This window comes from Natator depressus, chromosome 25 (genome assembly GCF_965152275.1).
Source record: "Natator depressus isolate rNatDep1 chromosome 25, rNatDep2.hap1, whole genome shotgun sequence".
Classification (NCBI taxonomy): domain Eukaryota; kingdom Metazoa; phylum Chordata; order Testudines; family Cheloniidae; genus Natator; species Natator depressus.
The window spans coordinates 9,035,638-9,052,119 of NC_134258.1; the positions used below are offsets into that span (position 1 = coordinate 9,035,638).

The window sequence follows — 16,482 nt, forward strand, 5'->3', positions numbered from 1 at the left end:
GGTTTACCAGGCATTTAAATATATGCGCATACTCTTGGTAACTGGCTTTGTCTAAGTATTGTGACAGGGTCGGGCCAGATGGCTACAGGAGAGTAATCGAAGGCAGATATATTCGCTCCAGGTTAAGTAGGTCCCTTTTTCCCTGGGTAAGTTAACAGGGAAGGTTCCAGAATAATCTGGAACCTTCTGGAGACAATTAAGACAGGCTGATTAGAACACCTGCAGCCAATCAAGAAGCTGCTAGAATCAATTAAGGCAGGCTAATCAGGGCACCTGGGTTTAAAAAGGAGCTCACTTCAATTTGTGGTGCGTGTGTGAGGAGCTGGGAGCAAGAGGCACTAGGAGCTGAGAGTGAGAACGTGGACTGTTGGAGGACTGAGGAGTACAAGCATTATCAGACACTAGGAGGAAGGTCCTATGGTGAGGATAAAGAAGGTGTTGGGAGGAGGCCATGGGGAAGTAGCCCAGGGAGTTATAGCTGTCGCACAGCTGTTCCAGGAGGCACTCTAGACAGCTGCATTCCACAGGGTCCTGGGCTGGAACCCGGAGTAGAGGGCGGGCCCGGGTTCCCCCCAAACCTCCCAACTCCTGGTCAGACACAGGAGGAGTCAAACTGGACTGTGGGTTCAGAAAAACGTCCAAACTGAGGGCTGCCATGAAGCTCCAAGGCGAGCAAATCTGCCAATAAGCGCAAGACCCACCAAGGTAGAGGAGGAACTTTGTCACAGTATTTATGTTGCTCCCATCACTGAGGTATTGGAATGCTCAAATATGTAGTTACGTTACACCTGTTGTGCTACTTCCTTTCATGTTTTTTACTGGGATCCTTTCTGTGGTGCTGTGCAGGTTGATGTAAAAGTGGAATCAAGGGACACTTACCTTTAACATGTTCCATGTTTCCCTGTATTGCAAAGTGCATTTGAATTGGTCCTTGGCATAACAGTAGAGCTACCTTTAACGTGGTTGTGAAAAAGGTTTAATTTAACAGTTAGCCTTTTAAACTATGTTAACTTAAATTGCTTTTCAAAAGCAATAGTGTGGATGCAACTTGAATCTCTACTAATCCTATAGGTGCTGCAAGCAAGCTGCAGCAGGTATTTCAAGAACAATTTTGAATACATGTGGGGCACTCGGGCAGGGGGAGAGAAAGGGTACTGCTAGCTTCCTTTTGGAAATTCTGTAGTCAGTCAACCTTTACGCTACCAGCTTGTGCTCATCTGTGGTCTTACCAGTCTTTACTGCGATGGAGAAAACCAACTAACAGGAACTGTTAAACCTTTTTCTCCCCACTGTTAATTCTCTTATAATCTTGAAAATAGAAAAATCCCACATCCCAATTTTGTCTTTCTGACATCTCTATGCCAGCATTTGAGGTGGGGCACTGTAATTTACTTTGGCTTTGCATGTATTCTCATTAATTAAGGGCACTTTTGAAAGCATTGCATCTAACTGTCTGTTCAGTGAAGGACTGCTGCTGCTTTAGAGCCATCTACTGGTATAGGCACTATACAGTCCAGTGCACTTTATCAGTGTCCCCAAAGTGGATCCTTCACTTGAAAGTTATTTGAAAAGAGCATGTAAATTTACTTTACTGTTACTTAATTTTATTTTTCTGATTGAGTCAGTTTCCCAGTGGTGGCGCCCCCACAGAACACACATGCCTACTCTGGAGATAATGCAGCTTCTAATTAAACACTATCTTGAAGCCTTACCAAAAAAGTAGCAAAATCTTTCCTTAGTGTATGGTGAATATTTATTTAAAAAAAAGCAAACGCATTGGAGTGATTGGAACTTAAAGGGATTGAATTAGTGCAGACACAGAAGCCTGCCTGGAAAACACAAGATGCTAGAATAAATTTATATCCAAATTTTAGGCTTTAAAGAGAGATAAAATTTTGGATGTGAGCCTTTTAACCTTTTTGTGTATCTTGTAGCTTTTGTAATCACTTGGGTGGGAGGAGATGTAGGGCATAAACTGCACTGTGTAAAATGTATGTATTTTTAAAAAAAGATTCATCTATTTATATGAAAGAGTAGCATCTAACTTCATATTAACCAAGATAAAAAAATTGCAAGGTCTATCACTGTCATGTTTCAGAGCATGCACTGATCCCTCTTTGGGCTCAGGAAGTTAGCCGTCCTTTCTTTATGATGTGTAGTATTGTACCTATGACGTACCTGACTTCATCAAATTTTGGAAACAGGATACTGGAGCAGATCAAAGATTATCAGTCTGTTGTGCTAAAGCAGCTCCTGATATGTTTCTACTTTGACTATGCTGAATGGAGTCCTCTTGTCTTGTAGGATGTAGAAGAATGGAATATTGGGAATCTGAACACCTTGTTGGACATGGTGGAGCATGAGTGTGGGATTATCATAGAAGGTGTGAACACCCCCTACCTTTATTTTGGCATGTGGAAAACAACATTTGCATGGCATACTGAGGACATGGATCTCTACAGCATCAACTACCTGCATTTTGGGGAGCCGAAATCCTGGTAAGTGGGTAGAATGCTGATGAGAGAAATAGTCATGAACCTGTGTCTCTGCTCAGACACTACCCTAACCTAATTTTCTATCTCTGTGTAAGGTCTTATGTATCACCCCAGTACACAACCTTGATAGGAAGCCAACTGCTGGTAATTGACCATAAAATGAAAGTGAATATATTTGGTCATAAAGTTGACATCACTGTAAGTTAGTACCCCTTAGACTTCAGATTAGTTATACTGACATAAACAGCTTGCTGCTTTCATTAAACAAAAAACTCCTGAAAACCCAGTCTTACACTAGCATTCCTTTGTAGGCTATTCCAACAGAGGTCTACACAAGCTCTCTTTCCCCACTTTCTCTCCTACTTGCCATTTGAATACATTATCTTTCCTTCACTTTTCTATCTTGTTGTCTCACTTTGAAGTGTAAGTCTTGGCTCTGACATCCTTCTTTAAGGGTGTCCATAAGAGAACAGCACTCTTGGGGAGGGAAGGGGCTAAAAACAGTAAGAACCGTATTTCAGCAGTTGAGACTTTTTGTAATGAATGCACAGGATTGAAGATGAGACACATAAACAATGATAGTGAAACATGAGCACTGCTGAAACACTTCAGTACTGAAACACTGCAGTCCTCACATTTTGCTGTGGGGCAGAAGGCATCTGTTACCTTAAGTTTCTACGGTTGAATATGTAAGATATTCTCAATCTCTGGAGGCAGGTGAGGGAGTTACTTCTTCCTGGCTGATTCTTAAATCAGCATATTAAGTATTTTTTGGAGGTGTTTATGCATCGCCTGGTTAGAACTAGCTTTCTTTGAAAATGATCAGTAAATAGGGGTGAAATGGGGGAGTCAGGGAAGATGGAATTGAATAGCTTACAAAAAGTCTGTATACTTGGTTTCCACAGGCCTCCTTCTGTTTAAAAGTATAACCAGAGAGACTTGGCAACCCAAAAGAGTGATTTGCTGGGCATCTTGATGTGACTAATAAATATTGACATTTGCATGCAAATTCAAGCTTAAATGTCACAGTAAAGCTCTTGTCACTGTGCCCTGGCACTGGCAGACAAGATCTTCCCATCTCTCAACAATATGAGTCCCCAGTGATGCCACTTATCTCCAGGCTGATAGAGCCTGCAGGTGTATGAGAGTTACCAGGAGGAAGGAGCCTGTAATGAATAAATATGGTGGTCCTTTACAATGCAGAGGGAATGGGGAGGAGGGGCTGGTCTGTGACACATTCAGCCATCGTCTTGGTGCAAATCTTTAATATCTGCCATTGGGTGATGCAAACTATTTTTCTGGCTCACCTGGCTTCACAGTTTCTCTTATTCAGGCAGAGGTGAAAGGACCTACAGGAGCAGTTATGCACTCTGTGATAAACTAGTGTGACTTGAGGAGAAGTGGATCTCTGGGCTCTGAATAAAAAGTGACAAACTTTCATTTTAGATACCATCAAATTGTCTTTGTCTTTGTAAGCAGCACATCCAAAATCATCTTTATTTGGTCCCTGGTCTCCACTAGGTGGTGCCAGAGTTGCATCAGAAATTTTTACTATCCTTTAACCACAGCACTGAACATGAGGAAAGGTAAAGCAGAAGGTCTTGGTTCTGGTAGTCTAAAGCCACACCTGAGTGTGTAGATGTAAGTTGCTGTAAAATGTGTGCTCTAAAATGCTATGTGCAGAACCCATATTTAATGAAAACAGGGTTTGCATTGGGGACATATGGTTTTAATGATACCCAGTCACTCCTTTACACATTTGTGCATAGTCAGCCCCTTTTCCTTAGTTTCTTGAGTTTTTCATTCTGTACCCAGAAGAGAGTTGCCTTCAGAAAACAGGAATGAGACCAGTTTATCTCTGAGAGAAACATAAGCCCAGCACCAGAATAGTAGCTGCTGTTTTGTATACAAAGACCCTACGCAGCAGCATTTGGATTTTGTGGATGAAGGTTTAAGAATAGAATCTAGAGAAAAGCCATTTTTAACTGGCACTCTATGTGTATGAGGCCTGACTTGAAATGTTGCCCTTCTACCCTGCATTTTTCCAGTTTCACAAATTCTTCTTGGAGTAATACAAGTAACGAGCAGTAATGCATATCAGAAGGACAACCAGCTCTTCCTGTAAAGCTGTTGTGGCTTCCCTCAAGACCAGTTCTGCATTAAACAGTGGGATTCCCACAAGCTAGTCCCTGTTTCTGTGGGAGATGTGGAGCTTGTAGCTAAAGATGACTGTGTGTGTGTTGCACAGTTATCTGAAGGAGGCAAAACAGAGAGAACTGAAAGCTCAACCTGTGTAGTAGAGCCAGCAGCTGCCAAAGTGCTTAGGGAGTTTACTCTGCTTTTGTTTCTCTCATCTTGCTCAGGAGTTGAGGGTGGGGGCAGGTGAAGCAAGAGGAGACCTGCAAAAACTGAATCCCAGTTCCTAGTGGAGAAGTAAAGAGGAAACGCAGATGTTGGAGAGAACAACCATCAGACATTTGTGTGTGGGGTGGGGAAGAGAAATGATAAAACCTGCCTTTAAAGGGACTTACAAGATTTTGCGTGTGTGTGTGTGTTTTTTGGTTTTGCCCATTAAAATCACAGGAGAGTACTCTGCAACTGGTGGAGAGCTGATTGTGCCAGGTTTAGCGATGGAGCATGGATAAGATTTTAGAGTAACCCAGCCATTCAGTGGCTGGGCAGGTTTTGTATTGTAACCAGTTACGTAAAGTAAATATTATGAAAAATAAGGATGTTGAGGTCAGGTCATGGGTTGGGCAAAACATTTTTCCGTTGGGCTGAGCTTGTTATATAGATGACAGTCTCTAACTCAAAGGTAGATGTGTTGTGACAAGATGCCATTGCTGGTTTGGGAGGACTTCCGCTGTTCCCTTAAGCACAAGGCTAGAGCATGTCACTCGCCCAAGTCTTTTCCTCTTTGCTCTTCACTCTGACAGCTCCAATTAATGATTTCTGAAGCTCTTCTGTGAAAGCACGTTGTCTGATAGAGTCTGGAGTCTGCAAACTGCTCTGAGCAGACCTGAGAACTTTCAGGCACGGTAGCCAATTCTCATCTCCCAGCTATGGTTGCAGTGCTGCTACAAGTCAGTCGAGGGAGCTCCTGAACTTCAGAGCAGAGACTCCTGCACAGCAGGCTGGCCTCAGAGATGTCTGTAATGATGGTTCTGTTTTTCTGGCCGCACCTCTGTGGAAATTTCCCAGCTTCCTTCATCCTTTTTATAGACTATTCGACCCTGGTAGTGATCATCTTAGAGGCACCTCGGGGAATAGCAGGAGTGCAGAGAGTTACAAACTCTACCAGTTTGGCGCTGTGCTCTGCAATAATAGAGGGAGGGCTATTGTTAGGTTGTCAGCTAAAGATGTTTCTACACTGAAATTGAATGATCCTTTCTATATTGGTAGTCTTCCACCTGCTCGAAATAGTCCATCAAATAAATAAATATTCCCCCCCTCTATATCAATATTTTTCTTATCCATGTCATTTTTTTTAGGTTTCTTTAGTTTAATCCAGAGTGAGGCTGCCAGGTCTCTAGTGAATAGTTCTGCTTTGCAATGGAGGGGATCTTGCCTAGCCTAAGAAGCTGCTTCTTCTCCTGCCGGGAAGGGGGCAGAAATCGGGCTGACTGAGGTTGCCTCCCAGACTCTGGCCCTGGTGGTTCTGCTGGAATAATCCCCCTCCAAGTTTTACTTTTCAGGGGACTTGGTAAAGGGAAGAAACCCTTCAACTCTCCTCAGGGAGGGTGAGGAAAATTTGGACTGTGGAAAGTCACCTCCGGACTCTTTCCAGTGAAGATAAAGTGAAAATGATAAGGGTCTCACAGGAGAGGGAGGTATGTGATATGATATGGGAGAGAGATTTTGTGTGGATGAGTCTCAGAGGGGAGTGTGCCCAGAAGAAGTCACTGTGGCGTAGCCTCTCCATTCCTGTCCCCAGAGATTCTGGGGTAAGTCAGCCTCCCACAAAGCATGGATTGTGTATGTTGGTATGGGAGTTACAATGAATGTTTGCATTTCAGTGGATAAAGATGACTTCTTAGTACCCTGAGTATAAGCTGTTTGGTTGTACAGCTGCTTGTTTTGTGTGTGTGTGTGTGTGTGTGTGTGTGTATATCTATTTCATTGCATAGAAGCCCCGGTGCCAACATCTCCTTGTGTTACTTCACTTTGATAGACTGAGCAGAACAAACTGTCGCAAAATCAGTTCCTCCTTCAGTCTCGTTTCCAAGGGAAGCAGATGAGAAATGTTCAGAGTAAAGTGAAGTGCGCAGACAGTGGAGGGTCATCCGGTGATAAGAGAGAGAGAAGACGTCAAGAAGGGCAGCTTTCTCTCCGCTTCCAAACTCTCACTAAACAATTCCCTGGGTCCCTCAGCTTCTAGATCAGGGATAGTCAATTATTTTTTGTCAAGATCCAAATTTCTTGGTTAAGGTATAATCAAGGATAGACTCCAGAGAACATAATAATACAACGATGATGATGATGATGACGACTAAATAAAAAGATTTTAGGGCACATTCCAAAGTGTCTGGCGGTCCAGATTTGACCCACAGTCCACCTATTGACTTACCCCTCTTCTAGGTCATCATAACACACACACACCCTGGGAGAAAAGGCGGGTAACAGTTCTGTCTTCAGCTGGTGCTGTTCCTGCTGTAGAGATAAACCCAAAGGGGGCAGTGTGTTTTGCTTGCCTCTTATCAGAGAAGCTTGATCATGTCTCCTTTGATGCCCCAATGTTCAGATTCATCTGTAGCGTGTTGTGATGACCATGTGGCTGTCTCAAGCCCAGCAGAGGCCATTCTTTGAGGTGTGAGGTAGGAAGGGGTCACCTGGCCTCAAACACACATTTCAGGAAACTTTGAGCTGTTGAGTAATTTCATTTTAAGCTTCACAGTCATGGAGCTGCCAGATTGAGTCTCTTGCTTGCATGTCTCTCCCTAATTATAATATACTGTTCCTCTTACATTAGTAGCTTAATTACAACCTTTTCATAGTCTGTCTTCATTTTCTAAAGTTTGAATTTATTCCAGTTTACAGCCTGTATTAAACCTCTTGTGGTAGGAGTTTTTACTGTATCAATTATACGTATTATGTATAATTACCTTATATACCCATATGTGGAGCTTTAAAATGCAGCAAATTGTCAAATGATGTTAACAGGAGACTTGACTTTATAATGACAAAAGCAACTAAATTGAATGCCAAGACCAATGCTCTCTGCTCATCACGCTCTGCTGAGGGATGTCTTTTTGTCTCAGCCTTTGTGAACTCAAAAGTTTGTGTTGAAGAGTGACAATAGCAATGCTACAAGGTGCCATATACTGTGTTTATATAAGCTCTCCTATATCCTATGTTGAAGCTTGGTCACTATATCCACTCAAAGCTGCAGTAGCAGTCATGCACATTTAAGGTACCTGAATCAGCTCTTGAGGGGTTAACACTGCTTTGCACTATCTGTTGCCATCTGAAGATTTCCAAGTGCTTTCCAGACATTGCCTTGAAACAGCCTTCTGAAGTAGGTGAGTGTTAATATGTACCCATTTTACAGAGCAAGTTAGTAGCAAAACTGCTATCGTTGGTTCCCTTTATGCAGCTTTAGTCTGCTGAGATACAGTTAGAGAATTAATTCCTCACTTAGAGGGTGCAGTTAATTACAGTCGAACAATTTTGAATTGTGTTCTGGGCTTTAGAAAAGCTGGCCATTGAGGTTAAAGCTAATATAGTCGTTAATCTACCCTTGCCCTGAAGTGCACATATAATGAGTTACATTTGAAATATGTCACTGCCCTAGTATGAAGAATTCTTCAGTACCTAAACAAGTCCTTAAATTGTGAATGAGTTTGGTACTGTGGTTTTAGCTGGTTATGTACATGAGACAATAAGTCTCATGCTATTAGGCAGCCTCAGATCTGTGGTGTGGAGCCCACTGTGTGTGATAAGGGTGTGTCTTAGATGTTCTGAGAGCATCACCACGTATGAATAATTGCACTATTTGATCTTTTCTTTTCTTCCAAACACCAATGGAATAACATTCTTTAAAACTTTCTCTCCAAAAACACAGCTTGAGTCAAAGCAATGGGGGAGGACGCTTCCCTGCATAGGATAAATCTCTGTCCACAATGGTCAGGAAAACCATATGAGAAACTTGCTTGCCTCAGCCATATTTAGACAAGGTTGGTTCTAACTAGCCTGTTTTTGATCCCAGCATTGTTAGGGCCTGAATCCCCATATTTTTCAGTGGAGATGAAATGGGAAGATACATTTGACAAATGTTTGATTCTGTGCTAAGATATTGTTTATCTGGAAATGGAATGTATTTGAGAACCCTCCTTCCTTCTTTCCTGACCAGTGGCATATACTGTAGCAGCTGCAAATGGAAAAGAGCTGATAGTTTTACTGCAGATTTTTTTTTCATTATTGTCTCAGGGTGCATTGCAGCTGTCTTTGCTGGAACCCTTGCCCTCCCTGTCCTCCAGGATAGAAAATGTTAATCCCTCGGGAGTGATCTTGGATAAAGAAAATGACCTGCCTAATGCTGTTGTGAAGCTCTGCTATGCCAGCGTCTTTCCTTCCCTGTTCTAAATGCATAGGCAGGACATTTTATCCTTGCTTATCCCCATTTCCCCTATGTGATGTTCTTTACCCCCCATCCACTTTAACACACCCTCACATATGTTGCAATTTGCTTTGAGCTTGGTGCAGTCTCATTTAAGACTGCTGGGTTTAGTATTTTGTACTGAATTGTCTGGCAACAGGGGAGAGTTGGGAGGGGTATTTGTCCCTTACCCCATTATTGCCTTCTGATTATTACTCTCTCAAGGGGGCCATAGCACAAGGATGTTCAAATGTTAAATCAATCATTTGTGATGATCAGACTTGATTAGTGGGATCCCTTTAACCCCGTACACTCTGGAGAGCATGCGAGTCTCTTAAGGGTAGATTAGCTGAAAGCTTGAATGTGCCTGTTGACCTTTAGGAAACTGAGAACACTTTAAACGCGTTGCACGGAGAATTTTTTCCTTTGATTCAGCTTCATGTAGATATTTCTCTACTGTGTTTATTTTCTTCACTCTTTGCTTTGGGAGATTTTCACAAGAGAAAATAATTTTTTTCCCCACTGACACCTTCAGCAGCCTCACACAGGAAGCATGTAGGGCTGGCTTGTTTTAGTATTTGTGCACTGCGCACTTGCATTGTTTGCATGTTCCATTCTAGCAGGAGAGATTTATGGGTGTGGGGAAGTAGGGGGAAGGCCATTCAGGCAGCGACAGGAAATTTGTGAGCTGCAGGGAGCCATCCAGCCACCGTTCCTCCATGTAATCTGTTTTATGGTTCTGCAGTTTTGGATGGAGGGAGGGTAGAATTTATGGTGGTGATTGATTTATGGATTAGCCGAAGCACCATTTGCGCTTGGGGTGATTTGCCAAAGCAAGGCTCTTTTCAGTTGATTGGGGGGGACGGGGGAAGGGATGGGTAATGCATATTCCTTTTATTTCTTTCAATGGAGGATATTAAGAGGCAGAGCAACTTCTCCCTCTCCCCCCCCCCCCCCCTCCTTGCAGTCACTCAACTGTGTTTGGTTAAAGCTGCTCTGGAATGGGGATTCTGCATTAAGAATCTGTTCGTGCATGTTGATCACTCTGGGATTCATGAAAGGAATGATGTATTGAGATGCAGAGTTGCATCCCCCTGTAATTCAGTGATAGATGGGAGGAATGCAGCAGAGAGTTATTAATACAGGCTTTCAGGCTTCATATACCGCAGTCATTAGTTAATCAATACAAACCACACCATACTGCTAATATTCAAACAGACCTTCTTGCAGGCTCCCACATGTCTGAGCAGACACAGTTTGGCCTGCAGGTGGTGCGGTGGTGAAGGACACAGTAATCATGTGAAGCAGGAGCAGCACTGTGTTTACGGTTTGTTCTTAGAACCCAGAGAATTGGTGTATAATAGGGAGGTTGAAGATTGGATGAGTTGAATGGTTTTAATGCCATTAGGGAATCAAAGAGTTACCTATGAGGAATTGTTATTCAGCTCCTGAACTGTCACCCTTGTTTCTTTCCCCAGAGCAGGAGTCAACAGTTGAAACAATGGGAAATTCTCTTTACTCAGATAAACGTTTAAATGATTGTGTTACATTGCTGTGGACATTTTGGAAACTGATAATTGTCCCAACAAGTACTCTGCATTAGGACCCAGGTGGTGCCCCCTATGTGTTCTTGGGGCAAAACCATCAGAGAGACTCTCCAGCCAGTAGGAGCAGCCAAAGCAGAGAGTGTTGCCCTGCAGGGGAGGATGTAAAAGGGGGCCCTGCTGGGCCACCCCTCCCCCAGCATCCCCACATCCCTAGAACGGTGCAGGGGAGATCTCACCATACACTGTGCGCAGGTGGTGCCTCCCTTCCCCCACAATGTAGCCTTGAGGAAACCTCGCAGAGAGGAATCAACCAGAGGTTCCAGCTTTTTCAGAGCAACTGTAGAAGGAGCCAAACCAGGGGCCTTGGGACATTGAAAGAGTTACTTACAGTTTTGACTGGGCATCTTGTTCCCCAAGTTGATTGGCTGTTTGCTCTAACTCCTCTTCCTTCAGTTGCTTCACCTCAGCTTCATTCCACACCTGCCCTCTTACCCTCTATTCTGTTCCCCTCCTCCCACTTCCCTTCAGTGTCCCCTCTCCCCTTGCTTTTCTTTTCATTTAGCTGATCATCTCATAACTAACCCCCCCATCCTTCAAAAATAATGGCACTAATACGACATTTCCTGTCATCGCATTGTTCATTTGTCTTGTTATACCCCTTTCCCTAATCCTGTACCTATCTTGTCTGTTTAGGTTGTAAGCTCTTCATGGCGAGGACTGTCTACTGCCGTGTTTGTACAGTGCCTAGCACAGTGGGGCCCCTCCATTCTTGGTTAGTCCTAAGGTACTACTGTAATAAACTTAATTAATAATTTCATTTCTTTTTCTACAGTGGTATGTCTCAATGCGTTCCTGTTCTGCTGGCTTAGTGTATAATGCATGAACTGCCTTCTCCCCCAGTACTAATAATTCATCACAGCTATGTAGTCCCAGTCTGGATTGAGAAAGGCCCATCTCTGATGAGAGAGAAGGCTCTTGCTGAAACTCAATCTTCTGTTTTGCAAGTGCCTGCTCAAAGCTCAAACCTGATTTGAAATGAAGATCTGTGGCTTCATGTGGCAATGGAACGTGGGCTGGCTAAGACTGAAAGGACCCATCAATGGCACTGGAGGACTGTTTTAATTCATGGCATGAGTCAAGTTTTTCTCTTTACTCAGAAGAGGATATTGATCTAGGATGGCACAAGTGCAGTAAAGAGTAGTTTAAAATAGCGGAATTCCTACAGTGTCTGATATTTATAGTGCTCTACACCAACAAAGTTCTATGTAAAAATCAACCATTTAATCCTCCTCCTGTGTGAGGAAGATTATTAAAAATGCACTTCACTAGACGTGGGGGGTTGGGAGCCATAAAGGAACCTCTCATTGACCTGTATGTTGTTTGGAATACCTCTGTTTTACTCTTCAGTGCAGTGGGTCACTGGAGCAGGGATACTGACTCCAGACTGGAAGGTGCTGTTGTCGTGTGAAAGGATAGTTTGTCACAGCAAAACCCTCTGATCTGTAAAGTTCCTGCTAGAATGGGCTGCTTCTCCTGTTCAGATTCATTTGAGATAGAGACAGAGGCTTCCAGATGAGGCCACCATTGCAAATGGACAGATTTGGTTTGTTCTGGTACAGGTATTTATTCTATCTCCACTCCAAGAGCAACAAGGGGAGAGCTTGCGTTTTTCAGTGCCCAGTGAAGGGGACAACTCTTGCAGGCCAGTTGGTACAGGATAAGAACATCTGTTAACGTAGTGCCAGGCACTTAGTGGTCTCCCCCCACAGTGCATGTGCATAATTCTGGTTAACATTAAGAGTTACATATGCTCATTAAGGGGGAAATAGATCTCTTAATCTTTCTAGACTTTCTGCCAATAAACATTGCACTGCTTCTCTCTGTGCTGCACTTCAACTCTGTTCTACCCCATGAAATGGTTGTTGGAAGTATAGGATAGTGTTGTGGAGGGTTTTTTGGGTAGGTTTTATAGGCATTTTAAAGTGCCTTACTGGTAAGAAGGAGGCGTCAGTTAGTGCTGATAGGTTGTAAGGGTGAATCTGACCTTGTAGTCCTTAAAACTAGGACTTGGTCCAGAAGATAGAAGAATTGGAAATACGTGAAATGTGAGTGCACTGTTATCTAACACACTGGTTAATAACACAGGTTGAGGTTTTTCATTTTCATCCATAAGAATTTATTAAATTTCCTGTTGTGGGACAATGGATGGAGGTCTCTGCGTTAACATCTCCCTTAGATACGTGGCTTCATGCGGTGACTAAAGGGGCCAGCGTAGCCGGGAAGCTGTAGAAAGTGCACAGTGGAGGCAGCGCTCTTTGGCTCTCCCCTCACAGGGACTTCACCCTCAAGTTGTCCACCTCATCCAAATCACTCTGTCGTCTCAGATAGCAAGGGCTACGGGGTAGGATCTTGTGCCTGTAGGATAGACAGGATTGTATAGGAGGGATGGGCAAACTTTTTGGCCCGAGGGCCACATCGGGCTGCAAAACTGTATGGAGGGCCGGGTAGGGAAGCCTGGCCCCGCCCCCATCCTCTCCCTCCCACTTCCCACCCCCGCCCCTAACCACCCCCTGGGACCCAACCCCCTATCTAACCCCCCCCGTTCCCCGTCCCTTGCCTCCCTGAACCTCTGCACCATCCAACCGCCTCCTGTCCCCTGACGGCGCCCCTCCCCTCCCCCCCGAACCTCTGCCCCATCCAGCTGCCCCCTGGGATCCCTTGCCCCTTATCCAACCGCCCAGCCCCCTTACCATGCTGCTCAAAGCAGCATGTCTGGCAGCTGAGCAGCCCGGCCAGAGCTAGACACACTGCCGCTCTGCCCTGCAGGAGCGCACAGCCCCATCACCCAGAGAGCTGCCCGCGCAGTGGTGTGGCTGCAGGGGAGGGGCTGGGGCTAGTCTCCCTGGCTGGGAGCTCAGGGGCCGGGCAGGACGGTCCCGCGGGCCTGATGTGGCCCATGGGCCGTAGTTTGCCCACCTCTGTTGTATAGCCAGCCTAACAGTGAAAGAAGAGTTATTTTGGCATTTTCTTTTTTATCTGAGTTAACTTCTCTTAAGGAACAGTCAGCATGTTGCTGTATGAAATGTCGTTTATGTTGCCAAGAGTTAGCAGGAGCACCAAGATGGTCTTCTCTCCCTTGTGAATAATGGAAGGATTTTAATTTCCCTGGCTGAGAAGGTCAGGCTTCTGCAGAGGAACATGTCATCCTCATAAAAATCTGTCCTGCAGAGCCATCTCTGCCATGATGCCTACAAGTAACCAGCTGGCTGATAATGGTTGTAGGACAGTTTATAATTTGTGTGTGTGATATAAACTAAACATGGTGGTAAAGTTTTGCATTAGCTGGTTAATACCAATAACCACCTGACTGACTTTCTTTCTCTTTGTGTGTAGTTCCTGCGCCTCTGACCTTTTTTGGGGTGAGCTTTATGGAGCATCATCTGTGCCTCTTTTTTTAATTGATTGTACAGTGTCTGCTGGAAGCAGCCAATAAGGAATAATTGATTAACAGTTCATGGAAATATATGCTTCATAAATGAGTGCTGTAAACTGAGATGATGGAGAATGGCAGGGGAGATGAATATTATCTGTTGAAGTGTGTAGTAATTATCTTCCTGGTCAAAATGGAAGATTGACATTTCAAAATTTTTTTCCCCAAAAAAAACACCTTTTTCCTTAGTAAAATACACCCTTCACACTCACTCGTTCACACACCAAATGCAGAACCTGAATGTAGGATTATTTCCTTCGCTGTGGACAGAGCTGCTTCTGTTGGTAACCTCCTTCTTGAGTTTTAATTGTCTATGGTTTCTGTCCTGTATGTGTTGTCATTAAGTTTACTGATGGTCATTCATTTTGAGCCCCCTTTTTTAAAGTAATACTTAAAAATTATATTGCAGTTTTGTTAGAGACTTTCTTTAGTAATGACAGGTTTCAGAGTAACAGCCGTGTTAATCTGTATTTGCAAAAAGAAAAGGAGTACTTGTGGCACCTTACAGACTAACAAATTTATTTGAGCATAAGCTTTCGTGAGCTACAGCTCACTTGCTTATGCTCAAATAAATTGGTTAGTCTCTAAGGTGCCACAAGTACTCCTTTTCTTTTTCCTTTAGTAAGTCACTGATGCAGAATCCAGAAGATAATTTTCTCATTGCTTAGCTGTCTTTTGGATGGGTTATATTTGGTGCTTACTAGCTGGCATGACCCATCTGGAAAACCCTGTGCACTGCACCCCTTCAAAAAAGAATAATTCTGCTTTTTGCAGTGTCGTTGCTGGGGATTAATACCTTCAGGTAATACTTTTTGCTGAGGATGGCATTAGGACTTCACCTGAGTAAGGAGGGAAATAGACTTCTAGGATGGAGGATGGCACAACTGATCAAGAGAGCTTTAAACTAGGAATTTGGGGGAGATGATTGGGAGATGTCCAGGTAATCGCCACACCAGATTTTCTCTTTGAGAGGGAAGAAAACGAAGTAAGAAAGGGGAAAAAAAAGTAAGGAAGTAAGAAAGATTTGGTTTTGGTGAGCATTGAGGACCTCATAGAAGAAATGATTGTAGGGGACAACCTTGGTTCAAGCGATCAAAAGCTAATTCAATTCAAACTAAATGGAAGGATAAACAAAAATAGGTCTGTGACTAGGGTTTTTGATTTCAAAAAGGCTAACTTTAAAAAATTAAGGAAATTAGTTAGGGAAGTGGATTAGACTGAAAAACTTGTGGATCTAAAGGCGGAGCAGGCCTGGAATTACTTCAAGTCAAAGTTGCAGAAGCTATCAGAAGCCTACATCCCAAGAAAGGGGAAAAAATTCATAGGCAGGAGTTGTAGACCAAGCTGGATGAGCAAGCATCTCAGAGAGGTGATTAAGAAAAAGCAGAAAGCTACAAAGAGTGGAAGATTGGAGGGATTAGCAAGGAAAGCTACCTTACTGAGGTCAGTAAGGGGATGTAGGGATAAAGTGAGAAAGGCCAAAAGCCATGTAGAGTTGGACCTTGCACAGGGAATTAAAAGCAATAGTAAAAGGTTCTATAGCCATATAAATAAGAAGAAAACAAAGAAAGAAGTGGGACTGCTAAACACTGAGGATGGAGTGGAGGTTAAGGATAATCTAGGCATGGCCCAATATCTAAACAAATACTTTGCCGCAGTCTTTAATGAGGCTAATGAGGATCTTTGGGACAATGGTAGGACAACAAATGGGAATGAGGATATGGAGGTAGATATTACCACATCCGAGGTAGAAGCCAAACTCGAACAGCTTAATGGGACTAAATCGGGGGGCCCGGATAATCTTCGTCCAAGAATATTAATCATGAAATTGCAGCCCATTAGCAAGAATTTTTAATGAATCTGTAAACTCAGGGGTTGTACCGTATGGCTGGAGAATTGCTAACATAGTTCCTATTTTTAAGAAAGGTAAAAAAAGCGATCCGGGTAACTACAGGCCTGTTAGTTTGACATCTGTAGTATGCACGGTCTTGGAAAAAATTTTGAAAGAGAAAGTAGTTAAGGACATTGAGGTCAATGGTAATTGGGACAAAATACAACATAACTTTACAAAAGGTAGATCGTGTCAAACCAGCATGATCTCCTTCTTTGAGAAGGTAACAGATTTTTTAGACAAAGGGAATGCAGTGGTTCTAATTTACCTCGATTTCAGTAAGGCATTTGATATGGTTCCACATGAAGAATTATTAGCTAAATTGGAAAAGATGGGAATCAATATGAAAATTGAAAGGTGGATAAGGAACTGGTTAAAGGGGAGACTACAGCAGGTCACACTGAAAGGTGAACTGTCAGGCTGGAAGGAGGTTACTATTGGAGTTCCTCAGGGATCAGTTTTGG

At 43.4% G+C, this 16,482-nt stretch overlaps 1 protein-coding gene across 1 annotated transcript in view; it reads left to right on the plus strand.

Moving 5' to 3' along the window:
• The window catches only part of KDM4B (lysine demethylase 4B), a 210,431-nt gene that overhangs the window by 40,022 nt on the left and 153,927 nt on the right, over positions 1 to 16,482 (plus strand). Inside the window, exon 7 of the mRNA XM_074939369.1 lies at positions 2,305 to 2,498. Within this exon, the coding sequence (XP_074795470.1) occupies positions 2,305 to 2,498 (194 nt within the window). The remainder of the gene's footprint in view (positions 1 to 2,304; positions 2,499 to 16,482) is intronic.